General features: G+C 42.2%; 1 protein-coding gene across 2 annotated transcripts in view; it reads left to right on the top strand.

Moving 5' to 3' along the window:
• The window catches only part of gask1a (golgi associated kinase 1A), a 67,637-nt gene that overhangs the window by 43,974 nt on the left and 1,320 nt on the right, over positions 1-22,343 (top strand). For both annotated transcript variants that reach the window (XM_074683985.1, XM_074683984.1), the window contains exons 4-5: positions 16,128-16,250; positions 19,730-19,833. In XM_074683985.1, coding sequence (XP_074540086.1) covers positions 16,128-16,250; positions 19,730-19,833 — 227 coding nt within the window. The remainder of the gene's footprint in view (positions 1-16,127; positions 16,251-19,729; positions 19,834-22,343) is intronic.

Genomic DNA, 22,343 nt, shown 5'->3' with positions numbered 1-22,343 from the left:
TTGCACATTTTAAACAGCTCGTGCAAGAGATGCAGCACATCATTACACAATGGTGTCGTCAGCATATAAACGCAATGCCCCTTTTGACACATTTTGAGCAAGATTATTTACATATATGGTAAATGAAAGTGGACCTCAAACAGAGCCCTGCGGCACACCCATGTGAACATATATAATATCCGAGCATAAACCATCAGATCTAATGAGCTGCCATCGACTGCTTAGATAAAGACCCAAGCAACAGCTTCCTCTGAGAGTCCTGAGCTTAAAACATCTCAATGGACTGTGTCGATAGTTTTGGACAAATCAGTAAAAGGGGATAAAATATCATATCAGAATGATAACAGCTTTAGCTGATCACTCACAAGAGGGTCAAGGATTATGGGGGTTCCTCCAAGTGTTAGTGTCTGTGTCATAACACCAGGTAGCTTGTGTTCTCACCCACATAATGGTATACATTTCAGGAGTGCAGAAGATGTGCAGGAGGCTGCGCTGCTAGGAAACACTCAGTTTGAATGGGTTTTGGTTTCCCCTGTTCAACAGCTTCAGTAACCGTTCAGGTCTGCGCCTGGATCAGGTGGCTCTTTCCCATACTTGAAACCTGGTTTTGCTGAGTCATAGCCCACTCAGACAGACTTAACCACCTCATCTCTTTCCTTTTTGTTGTTTCTTTCACCTTTCAAAGCTCAGCGAGTCTCCTCTCAGGGTTTGAATCTGTGCTCTGCAGGATGGAGAGAAACACTTTTGTATTACTTTTCCATTGAGCATCAAAGCACACGAGGCACAGAGTTGTTTAAACCCCGTCTTTGATTTGCTCAGTGAAAGGCAAGAGAAGACAAAACAGCCTGAATGGAAATGACTCATCTTTGCTCTCTTTCTCACAAACACACAAACACACACCAGATGTCCTCGCTGGCCGAGTGTGTGATCAAAGATTCAGCTTTAAGAGTAATTGAGATAAGAAACCATCCGATCTCACACGTCAGAAGTCTGGAGCTGCTTGTAGCCGTCCTCCCACTCTGCAGAAAGTTCCTGTGAGGATTACTCAAGAGATCAGCCACAGTTCAGTTCCACAGTATGGGCTTTTAATTAGACTGTAAAGTAGTAAATACCATCCTGTCAACACACTACAGCTATTAAAGAATCTGCTTCCTCTCAAGCAGCAAGCTGAGGACTCTGTTTTAAAGGCAGTGTGTTAAAAAAAGCTGAAGTGGCTTGAGTGTTAAATATGTATAAGGTACAAAATATTGATTATCTATAAACGTCTGCACAAAAACTGCTTTTCATGTGCAGACGAGACGGTCACTGAAGGAGAGATTATTCCCTGAGTGGACTGGTTTTTATTTTAAGCTAGGAATAAAGTTACAGCTCTGTTTCACTGTGGTCCTCAGAGAGCAGAAGAATGTGCTGAATGGCTCAAACTGAATGTTTCTGGTGCTTGAATGAGACTCCTGCTCACTGCACTGATGACGTCTTGTGCAGAAATGTTCCTCAGTTCCTGTAGTGTGGATTATTCTACAGGATTCTACATTTGCACATTTGATAGTGACGCTCCTGCAGAGTTTTATGGATAAATCTGAAGCCTGTACTATGCAGTGGGATTTTTATACACCGAGGATCTCTCTACATTCCCTGGATTGACTTAGGACAATAAAAAGGGACAGCACTCTGATCCCTCAGTTTCACTTTACTATGGGACAGACGTTTGGGGCAGAGCTATTTCTCAGTGCGCTTCCTATGTTTTTGTTGTGCTTAGAATGAAGCACATCGGCCATATTGGTAGTGGCAAGGGCTTCAAGCACAGCTATAGGGCGCCTGTGGGTCACGTGACCCTGAGCTGTGCCTCTGATTGGGTGATCTCGGGATCTCATTATCCTCTGAACAGCCGAGTTAGAAAAGAAATCCACCCCCTGTTCAGTGGGTGCAGATAGTAAAATGAGACGTTTTTTGAGCCAGGCTGTAAAAAGGTTAATTTCTGCTTTGAAAGCATTTTTTTTTTTATTGGCTTAGTGTGTATGTGACTTCCTGCACTTCTGGAGCCAGCCTCACTGGACACTGGAGAAAGAGCAGATTTTAGCACTTCAGCATTGTCTCATATTCTTAGACCAGAGGTTGCCACTTGGCGTGTACCCAAAGAGGAATTTAAACACACAACTGTCGCACTATTTTCATGACTGCATTATCCATGGACACTTACCAGACTGTGACAGACCAGGACATAAACATGTGTTAATAAATCAGAAACCCTCCAAAACCAAAAAGATCACACAGACTGCCGAGTCTGAGGCCCGGTTCATAATAAAAGAACCAGAAAACTACGTCCAGAGAACTGCACCAGATCAGAAAATTAATGGTTGAGTATTTCAGGGTTAATAGACTAGTTTATCAATTCATAACATTACTTAATTTTACTTTGGTCATAAAATTTTTTTTTGATCATCATAATTTATAGCTTCACTTATAATATCCTCTTTATATTGCGTCTATGTTTGGATATAACTTCAGCCCCAAACCAACTGTTTCATTAAATAAGCAAAGTCAAATCTGTATTTTGAATATCAGCAGTTAATGTTGCTTGTTTGTCGTCAAACCTGGTTAACCGAGGTTGGTTTGGTGTTTTAGTGTAAAGTGTGACCCTATTAACTAGTGACTCTCAGCCGTTAATCACTAATACCATAGGCTAAGTCACCAGTTAGCATGGTCGCTATTAGCTCCAAAACACTGGTTGCTCTGCAACGGTCAAAACTTGACAGAAGTTTCCTCTGTTGTAAAGTATTGTGTCTAAAAACTGACCACAGAAAAACTGTACATTTTTATGCCCCTTACAGGTTGAATTTGGTGTTTAAAAAATGCTAACTCATCTGAATGAATGGAGCTTAAAGGTGCTTCTGCGCTCAAGATGTGTGCACATGATAATCCTTTTATAGAGGAACTGTACAGGATATTGAAGCTTTCTGCAGCCCTCTGCAGTAACAGAGTGTTGTGGAGATTTCCTTTTGTCAGAGTCTCTGTGTGTAATTAGATATCAGATCATTAATGTCTGACTGATGAAAGGGTGAAGAGGTCAGCTCACCAGATCTGTCAGCCTTATTTCTACATGATGGTTTCAACTTAATGAGCAACACCTATAGAGAGGTAGTGCATATGTGTGTGTGTGTGTGTGTGTGTGTGTGTGTGTGTGTGTGTGTGTGTGTGTGTGTGTGTGTGTGTGTGTGTGGGTATTGATGAGTCAGTGTCTGTGGGTATGGATGTGGTGATGTTACTTCAATTAAAAATCCAATACAGCTTCATTCTGGATTCACATGCACGTGGCTGAAGTGTCTCCCTCTCTCCCTCTATGTGTGTGTGTGTTTGTGTGTGTGTGCATCTTCAGATTTACATTTTGAGTGGAGTTGGTTGATAAGGTGTCAGCCTTTAATGATGGTGCCACAGTTGTTTTTCTTCTCTAAACAGTCAGGCAGAAAGAGAGATAGAGATTATTAAGAGAAGACTTTACACTCTTACTGAAACAGAGACAACATAGCAGATATCGACTACAAAATTTTCTCTATTTTAGAAATAATGAGGTAGTTTTAGTTTTGATGGCAGCAGCTCAAACAGTTGTGACATATATATAACATATTTACAGCCTGGTTCAAAAAACAGCTTGGGTCTGCAACACTGTACGGTGAGTGGAATTTTCTTTACTCGGTGGTTGAGAAGTTATTAGGGTTGTTTCAATCATCCAATCAGAGAAACACCTCAGGTCACGTGACTGGCGGGCACCCTGTAGCCGTTTGAAGAAAAACTCACAGCTGGCGTCATGGCAAATGTGGCTTCATCCACGGATTGGCCTCCTTTCACAGTTTCAGGAACCGACAGGTGACGTCATGGAGGCTAGCCCATGTTTAATACTGTCTATGGTTGTCCCATTCTTGTCTAATGTAAGATTGTAGCTGATCAACAGTCCTGGGTCTTCTTTGCCAAATGTTTTCAGTAGGTGAAAGGTCTAGACTGCAGGCCATTCAGTTCAGCGCCTGGACTCCAGTTGTCCGTCTTTATATTAAAGGTAGGATCAGCAGGACTTTTTGTTACTTTTTATTAAACACAGCATTCAAACTGGGCTTCTCCTCCTTGGCTCAGTGCCAGCAGCAGCACACACCCACTGCCTCCAACCGTGACTACATAAACACACTCACTAGCCCAGCAATCACCTGTAACTTTGTGTTCCTATGAAAGAGACTCGAGAGCCGTGCACCTGGCTTTGCATGTTAGCACAAGCTAATCACGGGTATTTGACACAAACCTGGTTATCAGAAAGCTAACTCGTGCCACTCTTCAACCCGTGCTGCTCTCCAAGTTCCTGAAAGCGAGTGAAAATCGAGCCAAGCTTCACCCTCGTTTAAGAAAAAGCTTTATCTGTTTGGAGTTTGGTTGTTTTTCTTCCCCTGTGCTACTATCGTAGCTGCTCTGATTAGCTTCTACTCACAATCATCAACACGCACACTTGCACAGTGGGCCCTGTGATTGGCTGATGTAACCACATCTACTCTCTCCCCATCGCACAACACAACCAAAACATCAACAACCAGGCAGAAGAGGGGGTTGAGGCAAACACAGACTCAGACAAACATGTATAGAGGGCCAGAGGAGACAGTTGAGCCAGATTATTCCTGTAAAAGTTGACATTCTATTTTCTTATGGGAAATCCTGCCGACTGTACTTTCAATGTGGTGATCTGTATAGAGTCAGGCCTGTTTTCAATGCAGTTCTGCCTGATGACCTGAAGATGACAGGCATATGACTTTTTCTCCTTTTTCACAGAGGGAAATTTTTCTGAAACCCATAATTTTCTGACCTCGTTTAAACAGGCGGGTGAACCTCTGCCCATCTTTATTCTGAGAGACTCAGCCTCTCTGAGATACTCTTTATTATATTCAGGAAAATTTGCAACAGGTCAGCAAACCAACTAAATGCTCCTCCAGCTGTTTGTTGGTAGAAACACTTACTTTTCATCCTTCTGTTGCCCCCCACCCAACTTTTAGAGATATTGTTGAAATCAAATTCTGTGTGGATCTAATGTCTGTGGTTGTATTGTGGATAAAATATGGGTTCACGAGATTTTCAAACCAGATAAAGATAGAGATAGGAAGAGATAAACAGAGATGGAGTTCTGACCTGTGGTGGTACAGACCTCTCAATCATCACCATCAGACTTAAAAACACATATTAAGAGAAGCATTTATCCCTCTGAAAGCTGGTGTCTCTGGAGTCTGAAAGTAAACACAGATATTAGCCCCAATTAGCGGGCTCTCTGCTGACTGCAGAGATCTCTTTCTGGGAAGCTTGCCAGTCGTCCACGCTCGCTGCCTATTCATCTTCACACAGCAGCTTGTTTAAAGCTGATGATTTAGTGTGTGGGTAGCTGGACAAGTAGTCTACAGATCAGAGCGATATCACTTTGTGTTTGAGACTGAATCATGGCTCTTATCAATATACTGCATATTTAGCCCATCTGAAATCAACAAAAACACACCTCTCCTAACAGGAGAACATCCTCACATCAAGTCAGGAGATTTTTCTGAAGCAAGTTTTATTTCTCATAAAATCATTCCTGATTCATTTAGTTGAAGCTTTGACTCAGCAGTAAATCCAGCTAGTGTTCCCATCTGTAGCACGTTTGGCAATAACTTCGTACAAATTTAAAAGGGGTATTGTTGCTCTGCATGATTTACAGTTCAAAAATAGGAGGAAATAATAGAGAAAAGACAGTTTTTCTCTCCCTGGTGTTGAGGAAAACTCTTATTTCAGTCTCTGTCTGAAACACTTAGTTTTAGCTGCTGTCTCTTTAAGGCTCCCAGCTTCCGTAGGATTATTGGGGCAAAGCTATGGTCGAACTTCAATGTTTGACGTCCGTCCAATGTGAAATGAACAAGTTAGGAGATCCTTATCATCATCTGAGAGAGCTGGAGAATATCTTGTGCTTTTATCAGAATTAGGCCTGCCAGTCAGTTAAATTATTTAATCGCGATTAATCGTATGATTATTCATAGTTAACTGGCGATTAATCTCAAATTGATTGCACTTTTTAAAAAATATTTTACAAATGCACCTTGAAAGGAAAATTTTCAAGTTTTTAAACAAAATAGCTTGTTTTTTTTAGGCAGCTCAACACAAACTGGTAGAACTTATCCATCACAACAACAGACACATTGTCAAACAAGTACTTTTGGTTAAAAAATTAAAAAAAACATAATTCCCTGGACACTTCACATTTAAAAAGAAATATATCACACAGTGTATCTCTCTGCAGCCCCTGTATGCTTAGCCAGCAAGTGGTATTTGAGTATGTGGTCACACTGGAAAACAGTGCGGACAGCTGCAGACAGCGTGTATGATTCATGATGTATGATTGCTGTGAGCGCACCTCCCGACCATCATTTTAAACAGTAGCGGGGTGTTAGAGGGCTGTGTCGGGCCAAAACAACTTAACATCAGTCAAAAGTCACTGAAGTTGTGCTCTCTGTCACATTGTGCTGATGTCACGTAAACAGATGCTTCATGGTGACATAGGGGGGGCGTGTGTTATAGCTGCTAATGGTTCATACTTGAGTAGTGTGACCGCTGGCTGTGCTGTCCAGCGGGGGAACAGCACTGGGGTAGGCAATTGTGTCTGAGCACGGCACGGTCTCGCTTTGGAGCTGAATTTCCGTCCATAAGACCATCTGTACTAGACATGTACCAATCGTTTGGTCGGCCGATCAATCGATCAGTGCTGATTTTCTAAATTTTGGGTGATCGGTGATCAGAGATCAGTGATCGGCCCATCCTTACATATGAAACTGATCCTAAATACCTCCAGGAAGGTCTGACAGCCAGCCGTTGTTGCTTTTTGCTCTGAGACCTAAAACTCAGGACACTTTATTGCTTGTTTAAGTTAAAACATAAAGATTTTATTGTTTCACAGGTATTGTTCAATGATTTTCAATAAAATAAGATTGAAACATTGAAGGTATATGCTCTCAGTTATAAAAAAAAAAAAAACGGTATCGGCCCAAGTCAGTATCAGCAGGTCAGGCTTTTTAAAGATTGGTGATTGGTGATCGAAAAGAAAATTGTGATCGGTGCACCTCTAATCAGTACACATTTCTGCTTGACAACTATAATGTTACGTTAGTGCTGTATCAATTCCTGATTTTCCAACCTTCAGGGTGGGCCAAGGGTCATACACGGAACGCTTGCGCATTAATGGCCAATGAATAAATTAATGTCACTGATTGCCAGGTACTGGGTATCAGTACCCTATCCTTTCAGATGTGAAAGGTACCCATCCCTAACTGTAGCAGTCGTTTTGGCCCCTAAGAGGGCATATTATGCATGTTGTGAGACCCAAGAGGGCATTTTAGAGTGTGTTTTGTCTCTCAGGGCCCTTTACGTGCATTTTGGATCCCTAGAGGGCACTGTAGTGCTTGTTTTGGCTCCCAAAAGAGCACACCATCACACTCCCTAAAGCTATTGTAGCACTGGTTTTGGTTCCCAAGAGAGCATTTTAGCCCACTTTGGCCCCCACAGAGGCACTGTATGCATGTTTTCACACCCAGGCTTTGGGTGACAAACACTAAAGTGTCCTTTGTAAGGACACTTCAGCATGTGTTTTGGCTTTAAGGATGGCACTTTAAGGCATGTTTTTTAATGTTTGGGCCATGATAAGGGGTGACCAACCCCCTGCCCCCCCTCCTGTGCGCACCACTGTATGTGTCTAAATGTGTGGTACTCATGTACGAGTGAAGCTGCTTTGATGTGGATTTGTTTGAGCCAGGCTCGCCCTCTCAGCTGGGGCCGTGTTGAACATTTCACCTCTCCAGGGTTCACTCTGACAGCCCGCACTTACACCACAGAAGCTGTACCACGTCGCTGATTTTACCACCTCCAGTAGTCATTTTGTCCTGCTTTGTTCTGTCCACACGCTGAGATTGAATGTGTATCTAACACCCATCTACAGTGTGTTTGTGTGTGTGTGAGTGTGTGTGTGGGGCAGAATATGAATAACCCATGAGGCAGCTCTCTCCCCCTCGCTGCCAGAAGTCAATCTCTGTAACAGGGCCAAGCTCTAATAGCCTCCTATTGATCCGCTGAGAGCCGATGAGCACGCCTCTGAACACTTGTTCCTACCTGCTTCCTTAACACCTCCCTGGGCTCTGATAGCAGGGAACCAGACACCAAAGGCACAGGAAGAGCAGTGTGAAGGACGCACACTCACTCATTCACACACAAACATTCACACACACACACACATGGAGTCACAGGAGGACACCCTGGAGAGGAGGGTGCTGTAGAGGATCAGGTTATGATTCTGGTGCTGGTTTTCAGAATGAAAGGCGCTCTGCTTCACACTGCTACCCGACAGCTTCTCCCACCTCTGTGAGGGAAAATCGACCGCAGCTCAGCGTATTCAGTGTGTGTGTGTGTGTGTGTGTGTGTGTGTGTGTGTGTGTGTGTGTGTGTGTGTGTGTGTGTGTGTGTGTGTGTGTGTGTGTGTGCGTGTGTGTGTGTGTGAGACTGACTCGGATCAGATCAGTTTAAAATGTGATCATGGCCAAACAATCCAGAGTCTGAAGCCCTGCACACACCATCTCCACCCATCACATCAGCCTGTTTCCAAACTCATAATCCTCCAACTTACCATTTTCTCTGCAGTCTGTCTTTAGATTTCATGTATTTCATGAGTTGTAAGGGCCTGTTTTTATAAAGCGCTTTGATCAGTCCTCTGATAACCTAAAGCACGTTTACATCACGTCACATTCTTACACTGAGGCTGCTACATCGAGCTATGATCAGTATACAGCAACACCTTTAACACAGTAGTTTAACTCCTTTGGCGCAGTAGTTTAAATACAAACAACATTTACTGTTAGCTTGGCTTCATGGCTCATTCTTAGCTACTGTTGGAGTTTAGAGAATGTCTAGACCTGGCAATCCCATATGGCAGCTACAAGCATTTGCATATTATACGGATGTAAATGTTGATGCATGGCGGGGATCTCCTGGTTTGCCAAAGTCTAATCCTGGCAGGTATGCTTTAAAATGCTCTGAGGCAGATCTGTTTTAATTGAACTCCCTCACCACCTTCTCGCCCGGAGTTTCACATACAGTGTTATGAATGACTTTTGACAAGATGTGTGTTTGTTTTGGAATCCAATGGAGATCAGATTGAAACACATTTTCTTTGTTCAAGACAACTTTTTACTGGCTACAACGTGCTGAGGAAAGGTATTTATCAGTACAGTTATGTAGAAACGTTGTAGTAGCTAGCTCTATGTAGTGCTATCGGCAGCCTGGTGCTCTGATGTATCCGTAGGCCAACGTGACAGTAAACACTGTCAGTTTGTATGTAGTTGTAGTATGTAGCTGTCTATATTTAGCACAGCTGGCAGCCTGGTGCTCTGAGACATGTCTGTATGTAAGGACTACTGGTCAGGTTTGTTTGGTGACTGAATGTGTGTATGAGCCCAGGTCAGAATTCGTACGCCCACCGGATATTGTGAGTGTCTTCTAATGCCCCTGCGGTTTTCCAGGCACTGACCAGCAAGTCTGTCTTGACATGTTTACTGGGTTTGTCTTCGTAAACCCGATTATTCAAACACTCTCTGGAGGAACATGCCCTTCACGTCAGAGAAATGTGAGTTTCATGCTCTGTCAGTCCACCTCTTGGGATTCATCGTTGCCTACGGAAGCATCCAGATGGACCTATCCAAGGCCTCAGCCATCACATATTGGCCTCTACCAGCTTCCTGCAAACCACTGCAGCAGTCCTCAGGTTTTGACAATTTCTAACAGCAAGTCATACGCAATCAAAGCTCTGTTGCATCCAGAGGTGGAAAGAGTACTAAAAGTTTGTACAGTTACAGGTAAAAGTACCAGTGTTAAATAATTGTAGTAATTTTGATTAATTAGCATCGTATGAATGAGTGTTAGATCCCATATGGCTGTAGTCACAAGTGTAAACAAATTTTGGAAAAAGCCTTGCCAGTTCTGCAAAAAAATCTAAGAGCAGTCATAATTTGTGACCCCATTCGCACGATGCTCAAATTGCGTGGCTTTGAGAGTTTGACAGAAAGCTACAAGAAGAATATTTGCATTAAAGATGCCATGAGGAGAATCTGTTTTAATTGGACTTTACCACCACCTTCTGGCCCAGAGTCTCACGCGCTCTGTTGTAAATTACTTTTAGGGAGGGATCCGATTGAAACAAATTTCCTTTGTTAAAGACAACTTTATACTTGATACAGTGCTCCGATATAAGGTATTTATCAGTACAGTTATGTAGCTGTTTGAAATGTGACAAGAAGCAAATGTTGTAGCAGATGGCTATATTTAGCTCAGGTGGCAGTCCAGTGCTCTGAGACGTGTCTGTAATGTATAACGTTATCCTGGTTTTGTCCTGCCAGTCATCTACCAATCAGAGCTAACGTAACCTCACTCTTCATTTTATTGAGAGACTCTCAAGTTTGAACAGACCACTGCAGAATAACTGCTGACTGTGGGTTGGAATCAACATTAGCACAAACAGTTTAGCTCCTGTGTTAGCCTTTAGCTCATGTTTTAGCCTTTAGCTCGTGCTCTATCTCTCTCCTGTTTATCTTTCTTCTGCTCTTCTGTCCCTTTTCTGTCTGACACTTAGGCTCCAGTGTCCACCATCACTACAAAATTAATCACAGAAATAGTTTTCAGCAGAGAAAAACACAGATCTCTCTCCTCTCTACTGAACTTTGTCAGTCAGCGTGGTGTTGTCATAGGGGCTTTGACGTGCTGTAAATCAATGTGGTCCTGTCTGACCTGATCAGAAAGCTATGAAGTAGCATTTAGGAATAACCTGCATTGGTGCTGATAATCTCATTTTAAAGTGTGGATTATGACCAGGCAGACCTCTAGAAATGAGGCTTTTCAAGATCACCTAGAAATAGTCTCTTTAAGATGACATTAATTAATTTTTTAATTTATTACAGGTAATTTCTGGTGCCACCATCAGAAGATGGTAGGGTACCTCTAACAAAAATGTGTATGATTTAAAATGTAACGTTCTTTCCCATGTTTTTTCAGTGTCAGATTATTTAATACATAAGGTTGATGGACACCCGCTGGAGCGCCGCCAATGAATTTGTGCCTGGGGCCCCTCCATAAGGGACTGTAGACTGTAGACTACCTTCTGTTTCTACCAAAATGGCGCTAAATGCTACTGTACCTTTAAAACTGCCGTGGCTTAAACTGTTGAAAGACTGTGGGTGTTTTACAGGAGTCCATCACCATGAGCTTCATGTCTGTTATTTTATGAAGGATGTGATGATATTTCAGCAGATCCTCCTCATATGCAAACCCATCCCACTCAATGCATCAAGGTCCACTGAGTGAACTGTAAAACACATGACGTCATTCTATGATTTAAGAGGGAAAAGGCCAGAAAGCAGACGCTCAGTCTCTCATTAAGGTCGATCCAGGTCTGTGCCGTGATGGATTTAGAAACATGTTAAAGAACTTTGTTTCAAATTTGGCATTAAAAGAGCCAGAGGCTGGAAGTGAAGAAAAGTGCAGCTCCCACACAAAGTCAAATTGCATTTGAATAAAACACACTGCCCACACTGCTGGAGAGACTGGAGGAGACTGAGAAGATCAGTGAAGCTGAAGCGAGCTCATCAAGGAGGAAACAAGCAGGAAATGCTAATGAAGCCAAACGTGTTTATGCAGATAAGTGAAGAATCAGATCAGAGGGAAATGTTTACTGCTGTCCTCAACGTCTCATCATTATCAGAGACATGGAGTCAAACTGTGTGTGCTGCATCAGCCTCAACACACACACTTCACACTTTGTTCCACTTTAATTCTGTGTTGACTCTGACCGCAGCAGAGCTCCACAGCTCGTCTTTCCTCCAGGCCTGCTGCTGCTCAGTGCCACTGTAAGTCAATATTGGCTCAGTCTCCACAAGGCTGCTGGACCAAACTCAAAATCCATGCTCTCCAGTGTGGGATGGAAATGTGGCAGCGGGGTGAGAAGTCTCCTAAAAGCACCACAAGTGAAAGGAAACAGAGGAGGTACAGCTTTACAGCACAACAAAGCACACAAACAGCTTCTCCAGCTCACACACACACACACACACACACACACACACACACACACACACACACACACACACTGCTGACCCCGGGGGCACAGAGGTTGTGTGAGTGGCACAGACTTGTAAAGAGACACAGAAAGCACACATTCTGCATACACACACACGGAGGTTTCTGCAAACACATAACAAACCCCGCAGTGGACCTGAGGGCAGATCTCACAGAGAGTGTGTGTGTGTGTGTGTGTGTGTGTGTGTGTGTGTGTGTGTGTGTGTGTGTGTGTGTGTGTGTGTGTGTGTGTGTGTGTGTGTGTGTGTGTGTGTGTGTGTGTTTGTGTGTGTGTGTGTGTGTGTTTGCTTCTCACTTCACACTTTAACTGCACAGAGTAAACTCACTCTGCAGAGAAGCTCTCTTATTGTTGCAGAAAAGAAGAGCTGACTGAACTCTGCACGTTCATTCACTCACCCTCCAACTGTTTCTGTGAAGGCGCCAAAGATTTAGAAAATGAGAGTTTTTAACATGTGAACGTGCACCGCTGGTCATTCCCAGTCAGGTTTGCTCCACTGATGTGTCATTTTAAAGGAAATGTGTCATGTTGTCCTTTTTGATCCAGACCTCTGGACACGTCATCACTAAAGGTGGAGATGTGACGTAGCATCTTTGAAAGGTCCGCCTTCTCATCCTCATTCAGTCAGTTCAGGGTTAAATAGATGGCAGCATGTTGACATGACGAGGCAAATGTCAGACTGATAAATCTGTGGTTGGACTAATCTGAACAGACGTCTTCTTGGCTGGAATTCCCCTTCCACAGGCGTGTCCTGAGCTGTTTCACCTCTGACTGATTATTCCATATCGATGGCTGCACAAACAGACTGAATTTTATACCACGGTTAGAAAATCTGTCTGTTTCATTCATCTGGAATCTTTATATGTTTGTTTTTATAATTCTCTTAACATTTTTGTGATAGTAGTCATGTAGAGGAAGCAAATGTAGAGTGTGTTTACCTGATCAGTTCCTCTGAAGGTCAGGTTCAGTGCCAAAACCTGATTATGAAGGGAGGCAATCAACCAGCAGCGTCTGCTTGTTTCAACATGACTGCAGATTAATATTTTCTATTTATTTAACCTTTATTTGACCATGTTAGTCCCGTCAAGATCAGATTTCTTTTTCAAGGGAGACCTGACAACAAGAAAAGCAGCATCACACAGATACAGCGGCAGCCACACAGACTCAGTACGGTACAGATAAGTTAGAAAGTCATCAGTCAACACAGTGACTTTCAGAAAGTCTGTATTCCAGTGTCATCACTGCAGATTTAAAAACATGCACAGACACAAAGTTTTCCATCCAGTAATCCATCTTTCAGGGTAATCAATGAGGAAAGATAGCCGTGGGTTTACCAACAATGGCTGTGTAAATGAACATGCACCAAGGTCCAAGACGTAGTGAACGACATGATGTTAAAGAAGTCTAACTGACTTAAGGGTATAAAGTGACTTTAGTGATGAGTCAGAAACCCAGAGTTTGTGATGAATCTCAGAGCTGCATGGTACACCCTGTCCAACATCTGCAGACTCTGAGCAGGAGCATTCATTCAAGATTCAAGATTAACTTTATTGTCTCACAAAGTGAGAAATTCATTTTGGGCCAAACACCCATGCTGCAGTCACATCGGACAGCACATCATACACACATAACACAGAATACCTAACAAAGTGCCAGGGGCAACCACATAATGCCACTACAGTACGAGTGAATACAGTAGTGAATACATAATAGCAAATAAATACAACCAGTTAAAACAGATGAATAAATAGTAGGGGAGCTAACTGTGCAAAAAAAAAGCAAACTGTGCAAAAGAGCTAAAAGTGCAAAAGTGCTACTGTGCAAAACATGCAAAAATCAGAGCACTGCACAGAGCATTCATGTACAATAATGCTTCAGAGGAGAACAAAACAAGTGGTTGAATGAAACTTCATGTTGTGTTATTCAGTAGAGAGAGGAGATAAACCCCAAAATAATCAACATCAATATTAAGAGTTTCTAACTGCTGGCATGGCCATACTGGAAGTAGAGTCGGTTTTGACTCTCCACACTAACATCTATAGGGCACTCTTCTGTCACATGAGCTGAGCTGTGCCTCTGATTGAGCGAACTCTGGATCTTCATATTTTTTCATTTTTGAACCAGGCTGTAAATACGTTTGTTTCTTCTGTTCAAACTGCTTTTTTGGCTTGGTTTGCGTGTGTGTGTGTGTGTGTGTGTGTGTGTGTGTGTGTGTGTGTGTGTGTGTGTGTGTGTGTGTGTGTGTGTGACTTTTGGTACTTCTGGAGCCAGCCTCAAGTGGACACTCAAGAAACAGCAGATTTTAGCACTGCAGCATTGTCTCATTTTCTTAGATCAGAGGTTTCCGCTGGCTAATACCCCATCCCTCCTAAAATACACTACTGGTTGTTTTGTTACATGACAGGCAGCCTGGTGTCACAAAGTCTGCCAGAAAACCAACGGAAGAAGAAGTAGCCTCATGACAGTGGCACAAAAAGTGGGTATGCACTATATGTGCATAGGGGCGCCTCGCTAGAGGGGCAAGCAATGGGGGGGATTATTCGGCATCTTCTGTATTTGGCAGCTGTTGGTGTAAACAATAGGATCCATAACAGAGGCACATCGGCAAGTCACTGATTGGCGCCCCTCTGCTCCTTTAACCTCTCTCATCTGTCCCGTTCGTGCACACGCATGTGTGGGGGGCAGGATAATTAACATGAGCATTTTCTTTTGGTAAGCAGTCAAAGAAGGACAGACAGAGGAGAAAGCTCTTGGGGGCACAGAACAGAAAACTGAAGAGGGAGAAGGAAAAAGATTCAGTAGCAGATAAAAAAAAGTTTTTCAAAATGGTTGAAAGACAGTCGGTAAGTTCTGTCAGTGTATGAAGAGGAGGCTTGTATATATCGAGGTTAGCTAAAGCTGCTACTAGCTAAACTGTACTGTACTGTCCTGTACTGTACTGAACATGCCCGCTGATGGACGTGCAGACGTGATTAGACGCAAGAAAATTACAATTCAGTTACTATTACTACTAATATTACTTTACAATATAACAGATCATGAGAGAGATATCGTTCAAGAAATATACCTAGCAGGCCCTCTACTGAAGGGTTACAAGGCTCTGGAGAAGTTGAATTCCCTCATACAGAAGAATCTCGATTTGGTGTTCCTAAATTTGACAGTAGCCCTTTGAGTATTCCTGACCTTGCCTCTGACGGTTGCATCTGCCGATCCTTCAGTAAGCTGAAGCTTATTAAAACATACCTTGAGTATGAGCAATGATCCATTGGCCCAGGTAGCAGAGATCTCAGTGTGTGGCACTGTCTATTTCATTTGATGCCATTCTTGATAAATGGGCGGGTGCAGAGGTACGACATGTAGCAATGTAGTGGTGACATTGTTACATAGTTACAGACTGACGTTCAGATGTCACAATTTCATACAATTCAGTTTTACTTGTTGCTACAATATAAATGATGTTGACCGAAAGTAGTGAAGTACCTTTTTCACAAGGTAAAAGTTACTTTCTACATTAGCACCACAGGATTAATTTTTTTTATTTTGTTTGCAAGAAATACAAGTTTTTCTCCTTTATTAGGAAAATTTGTTTTTCTTTTCCACAAAATATGTCCTTTTTAGCAGATTTGTGTTTTCAATTCCCTTGTTTCAATAACTAACCTTTAATTGTTCATCTGTGCATGGTCATATCAGTTGTTTGTTTTAAAACTATACATATATTTACAGAATAAACTGAGCTGAGTGGGATAAGTCTGCACTAACCAGAATCCAGGTAGAAGACTTGGTTAATCGTGGTTTTGATTTCAGCCAGAATCACCCTGCTCCAGTTCTCAGGCGTCCCTTTCTGCAGCCTGCTCTTTCCTGATGAGTGCTCCACCCCAGTCCCTCATGGACCCAGATGAGCCCAGCTGTAGACCTGGTTGTATTGATTATGTTTTACAGCAATGATGAGGTTTGTGTGTTTCTGTTGTTACAGGTGAATGACCGGCTGGACAGGTACTGCTGTGGTTTCACACCTGATCCCTCTGAGCTCTGTGTGGAGAACCTGCTGCATGACAAGTGTGCCAACACCAAAGACCTGCAGCTGGTTCACATCTTGGTACGTTCAATCCAGGCTCTGACTGATGGCTTGATGAAGAAACAGAGGTGTTACAGTGTGTTTTCACACTGAGAAAAGTCTTATTTGATGTCAGAACTTTCATTGTCACTATGATTTGGTGTGTTTGTAGTTTTCTGGTGTTTCTGCAGCCGGCCTTAAGCAGACACTCCATCATAAACAGTTTTAACAGTTCCTCAGGCATCATATTTTCAGACTGGAAGTTGTTGCTTCAGTTGGCCTGTGTGGGTAGATGGCAGCTCTGAAAAACCTTGGTGAGGTGTTTGCATGCCTCAGTTTGCCCTTTCCTTTGCCAAGTTCTTCAAGTTGCACAAAAAAGGGTTTTCAGACTCAGGATCAGGGCTAATCCTGTTTTTTTTGTTGTTGTTTTCCTACTTGTTTGTTTTTGTATGTTTTGTTTTTATTTATGTACAGGGACAATGCATAGTTAGCCAAAAGGCTAGTTTTCATGCGTAGTCCGTGTCCAGCTGTTCAAGTGGTAGGCAACCTGAAGCACAAGATAAGATAAAACAAAGCAGAACACTGGAGCAAAATGAAATCTTATTAAGTGTTTTTGTCTTATTTTCAGTAGAAATGTCTTTTTAGACTTAATATGAGTCACATTCACCTGACTAGTCCAGAAACATGCCTTTTTTTAAAATTATTTAAAGACAAAATGAGCTCTGAATTGCTTGTAACAAGTAAAAATATAATAATAATAATCTGTACGCAAATCTTTCGCAGAATTTTTTCTTGTTCTCTTGCATCGCATGCAAGTTTCAATAGACAAGACTGGATTTATGTGAATAACCAAGTTTTTCCATGGGTTCAAAGATGAACTATTTAAATCCATTTTATGATGTTTGCATGTACAAACTCAAAAACTCAACGTTAACTCACTCAGTGACGGCTTTTCTGTCCTGGTACCTCCAGTTTTTCTCTGAGTGTCTAATTTTTTTTTAAGTATTCATCAATTCAGCTTATTTCATTATGATACTGAAATAACACAACTTGAACATTTCATGGGATACTCATGATATTTAATTAAAACTTCAGGCGCTGCAGGTTTCAGATACAAAGGGCAGACAGAGGTGAGACAAGTTGGCGGTTTAATACTTTTATAAAACAGGAAAATCTGAAGTTTTCATATTTGAGTGGCTGTAAGTAAATTTAATCTGCCTGTTGGAAACCTTGCCAAAGCCTTCGTCATCTTCTCTGAGTAGATGAAAAACATAAACACACCTCTCCTGGCATGTTTACGACTTTTTTTGCAGCTCAGGAGAAAGAGTCTATATTTAAATGACGTTTAAGAAACCTAGATTAGACTCCCAGCAGGCTTGATCTGTGTGTTTATCATAGAAAATGAGCTCTCAGCTGGCAGCTGTTTGCTCCTTATGCTACATGTGATTTGTATTGTTCTCCACAGTGTGTAAAAATAGAGCAGGCGTTTGTGTGAAGAGCTGTTTATTTTTCACTCTGCAGATCAGTTAAAGTTTCAGACAGCACCTGCTGAGACCAAACCTGAGTTCTTTTCTTTTGTTTTATCATAAAAACCACATTACTGTTGTTTACCCTTTGACCAGGTGCCTACGATAAATTCACAGTAGCACTGATGCTCTGTTTGACATCACATCCTGTCATGTCATACTCTCTAAAGAGGGGATTTTGCTTTTTCAGGCTTAATTCTGTCCCTCTGGTACCCCTGTAGCACCGCCAGGAGTGGAGCCTGTGGCTTAATTTGACTCAACACGCGGAGCCTTACCCCATCCAGACACAGAAAGGACTGACAAGACGATTTACAGCTATACACATTTTAAAATGGGACTATCAGTGCCAATATTACAGGTTACAGGTTATTTCAAAATGCTGCGTCCTAGCTTCCTAAGTGGGTCATGCAGGACCGGATTGATTTACAGCACATCTAGGTCTCTATGACAACACCACACCAGCTGACAAAGTTTAAAAGTGAGAAGAGAGATCCGTGTTTTTCTCTGCTGAAAATGATTTCTGTGATTAATTTTGTAGTGATGGTGGACACTGGAGCCTAACTGTCAGACAGAAAAAGGACAGAAGAGCAGAAGAAAGATAAACAGGAGAGAGATAGAGCATGAGCTAAAGGCTAACACGAGCTAATCTGTTTGTGCTAATGTTCATTCCAACCCACAGTCAGCAGTTATTCTGTCAGCTGTGCAAAACATCAAGAGCTACTAAACAACAAACAAACTGACAGTGTTTACTTGTTGTCATGTTGGCCCACAGATACATTGGGGCACCGGGCTGCCGATAGCACTACATACAGCCAGCTACATACAGCCAGCTTCTACAGCATTTGCCTGATGTCACTTTTCAAACCGTATTGCTACGTAACTGGACTGATAAATACCTTACCTCGGCGCATTGTATACAGTAAAAAGTCGTCTTGTGCAAAGAGAATCTGTTTTGATCAGACCTCCATTTATTTCCAAAACAAACACACACCTCGCTAAAAATAATTTACGTCAGTGTGTGTGAGACTCTGGGTGGAGAGGGAGAGCATTTAAAACAGATCCTCCTTATAGCATCTTTTTCTTCGCTCCTCCCCTACATGGCTGTGAGTGTCGCTTCTCAGTCATGATACTTAGGCTGCTAATTAGGTCTTAGGCCTTGTACACACAAATATCCTTTTCCCTCATTTGTTTTTAAAAATACTTTCATTCGCTAAAGGCCAAATCCATTGGCAGTTTTTTTTTTCAAACATAAAACCCACGCCAGCTGAGTTAAAATTGTGTTTTCATGTGGATGACAGGCCTAAAGGTATAAAATATATCCGGTTACCCAGAAACTCACTTACCTGTGGACGTTGTCTAAAGCTTTAATATCTATCACCACTTAATTCCATATTTGTGTTCAATGGGTGTGACTCCCGCCACCATTTTTTGGCGGGGTGGGGTGGGGAGGGCACAGAACTGTGTCTTATGTTGCTCCAAAATTACGTCAAAGTTGCATTAAATGCAACCTGGTTGTTCAGACCGAAGTTGCAGTCAAAAAATCCGATACATATCTGATTCAGTGCCACATGCGAAAGTGGCCTGAATCTGGTTCACAAACATCAGATTCAGTGTGACCTGTACTGTTCAGACTGTCAGAAACAAATCAGATATGAGTCACATTTGAGCAAAAAAAATCAGATTCAGGTCACTTTTACGTGCAGAGTGAGCAAAGCCTTTAAGGCTCCCTGCTCCCCAAACCCCCTTCCCTCTGATTGGCTGGCCCTCTGGAGGTCTTTTGGCCCATGTAATGACCTCATCATTTTGGGAAGTCTTATGAAGATCTGGTGTTATTTCAGAGGAAGTGTTTTGATCAGTTGACAGATTCAGGTTTGAAAATGTGCACACGCTCAGTCTGAACATCCAGCTTTAAAACTTGATATTCACGTTTAGAATATGAAAAAAGCAGAATACCCCCTCTTTACGTAACCTGTGTCTGTGTGTGTGTTTGTCTAGGTAAGGAAGGCCGATCCGTCCTCTCTGGTGTTCATAGACAACGCCGGCCGTCCGGAGCAGTCCAGTGATAACCTGAACTTCAGGCTGGTTGAGGGCGTTGATGAGTGAGTACAGCGTTCTGCTGCTGCTGCTGAAGGAAGATGTAAATTGTAGTTTTCCTCTCCGCTCTGGCTCTCAGGCTCCATAAATTACAGCTGACAGAGTCAGGAAGATTTTGGGCTCACAGCAGGCACAAACAGTGTTGCCAGGAAATATTTCAGTCTGAATAAAACACATCTAACAACATATTTCCCTGGTGAACAGCTTTCACATCAGCAGCAGAGAAACGTCCACTGAAAGCTTGTTAAGGCTTTGTTACTCTGTCTGTCTGATTAGATTAGAGTGCATTCAATTAGCCTGCCACTCAATATGCTGAATGAAGCAGGTCTGATGGAACTACCTATTCCTGTCACTTAGGATTACTAAGACTTTATTTATCTGAAGAGCCGACTGGAAACTGAATAAAAATAGTGTTTAGATGTATTTTTAACATCTCTCCATGATGTTAATAAACAAATAAAAGAAAAACCTGTTTATCGCTCAGAGATGGTGAGTGATTCATCTCAATTACTTCCTTTCAGAGAGAAAAAAAAGATTATTTAAAGGAAAATTCTTCAAACACTGTTTACCTGAACTGAAACAGACACGCTAAGAAGAGTAACGGATAAAATCTGTGAAAACAGCACGTCTGAGTCATGAAGCTGTTTGATGAACACCTGTGCGTGTTCTCTGCCAACAGGATGACAGGTTTCATGAGGCTTTTCAGACATCCACTGTTCAGACATTCAAAGTCTCATTTTTATCACGTTAACTACACTTTCATCATCTCCTCTTCCTCTCTCCAAGGTAGCTTCGTTTCCACCAAGTGGTCCGGTTTGGATCAGTACAGTTTGGTACGGGCTGGATTTAGGGATGGAATGGTTCACAAAAACCTGGTCACAGTTTCTGGTTGAGTTCAGTACACATTGTTGTTGTTTTTAATACCCCAGATTACAATATACCCTAATAATCCACTGTTAACAGATTATTCTTAATGAATTCTGTCACGTGTAGTCATGTAAAACCTGAAAGAATGAGGCTGTTTCCCATTTCAAACATCATTAAAGCTCAGTGAAACATTGCTAGTTTCAACAGGTCAACTCCTCAGTCAGGAAAGTCTCTATTGGCTGTCCCAGAAATCACTAAAAGTCACGAAATGATGCTGCTGTTTAATTTGCAGAATAATCCATTTGCATGTTGTCATGGACTCTGTAGGAGAGAGAAATAACGTGGGAGAGACAGAAAGCAGGAAGAATACATCATCATAAATATGCTTACAACTACTAATTAAGTTTCTTCTGTCCATACTTGTTTTTTTAATGTCTAAATATCAACCCTCCTCCTTTATCTGGGCTGGGGAACAGCAGAAGTGACCATAATAAGACACACACGCGTGATTCCATCTGCTGTGGGTGAGGAGGACTGTCTGTCTGTTTTTTTAGGGGAGAGACTCACACACGCTGACCATTGAAGTAGAGCCGGCCCTAGCTCAGCAGATGCCCTAGGCGAAAGACAAAAACGCGCCACCCCCTGCCCTCCGACATCCATCATTAGAACATTTAGAACCATAATAAAAATAAATAAATATAAATAACACTTCCAAGTTTAGTGCAAGAGTCCCTGGGGGGAAAAAGTGCAATTCCAAAAACCTCTGTCTCTATTACAACATGGTGACATCCCACTTCTTGTCATTAAAATAATCAACAAAACAATACAACCAAGACAATCTAAAACTACAAAAAAACACTTTCTCTAACGTTAGAATTTAAAACTCAAGAGAACTCAACTACCCATGAGCGCTAGCACGTGCATACTGCCGTAAAGGTACAGATCTGCCGGTCGCGTGCATTTGTTTTGTAGGTGAATCACAGAAGCCAGGACTTCACTCAAAAGTATTCTTCTGTCTTCAGTGGCTGTTTGCAGGATAGATAGCGACGAGGTAATGTATTTATTTTTGACTAAATGACGATGTTTAAAATCGCTAAGTTCAACTGGTTTTATTACTGTGAAGTCCCCCCTGCACTCGTCCTGTTGAAGCGATGAAGTGAATAAAAGTAAAGACAACCACGAGCTTGCAATATCACACACTTGAAATAGGTCTAAACAAAACTTCATACTGGTAAGTTCTCAAGAATACTGTAAACGGATGGTAAACATTCAACAAGTAATTACAAGTCCAGCAATAAAAGGGCCAAGTCGGCATCGGTCAGACATCCCTCCTCGTCTTTTATTTCACGCCAGCAAATGAACACTGAACTGATGTTTATTCGCGCCCCCACCAGCAGATGGCGCCCTAGGCGGCTGCCTAGGTTGCCTATGCCAAGGGCCGGCCCTGCATTGAAGAGATCAAAACATGCTTTAACCCCAGATTCTCCAAACTGGATTAACTGAAAAGTCGCCAGAGCTGTCATTTTTTTAAAAAATTCCCAAAGAGGTCTGAAAAGTCATTACATGTGGCAACGAAGTCTCTAAGTTGGCAAAACTCAGTCGAGGTTTTATCCTCCACTTTCTTACCACAGTCATCAGAGCTCACACC

The sequence above is a fragment of the Halichoeres trimaculatus genome, unplaced genomic scaffold, assembly GCF_033239565.1.
Source record: "Halichoeres trimaculatus isolate MK-OKI-2021-1 unplaced genomic scaffold, fHalTri1.1 fHalTri1_scaffold_12, whole genome shotgun sequence".
In the NCBI taxonomy this organism is placed as follows: domain Eukaryota; kingdom Metazoa; phylum Chordata; class Actinopteri; order Labriformes; family Labridae; genus Halichoeres; species Halichoeres trimaculatus.
This window is presented reverse-complemented; position numbering and strand designations above follow the sequence as displayed.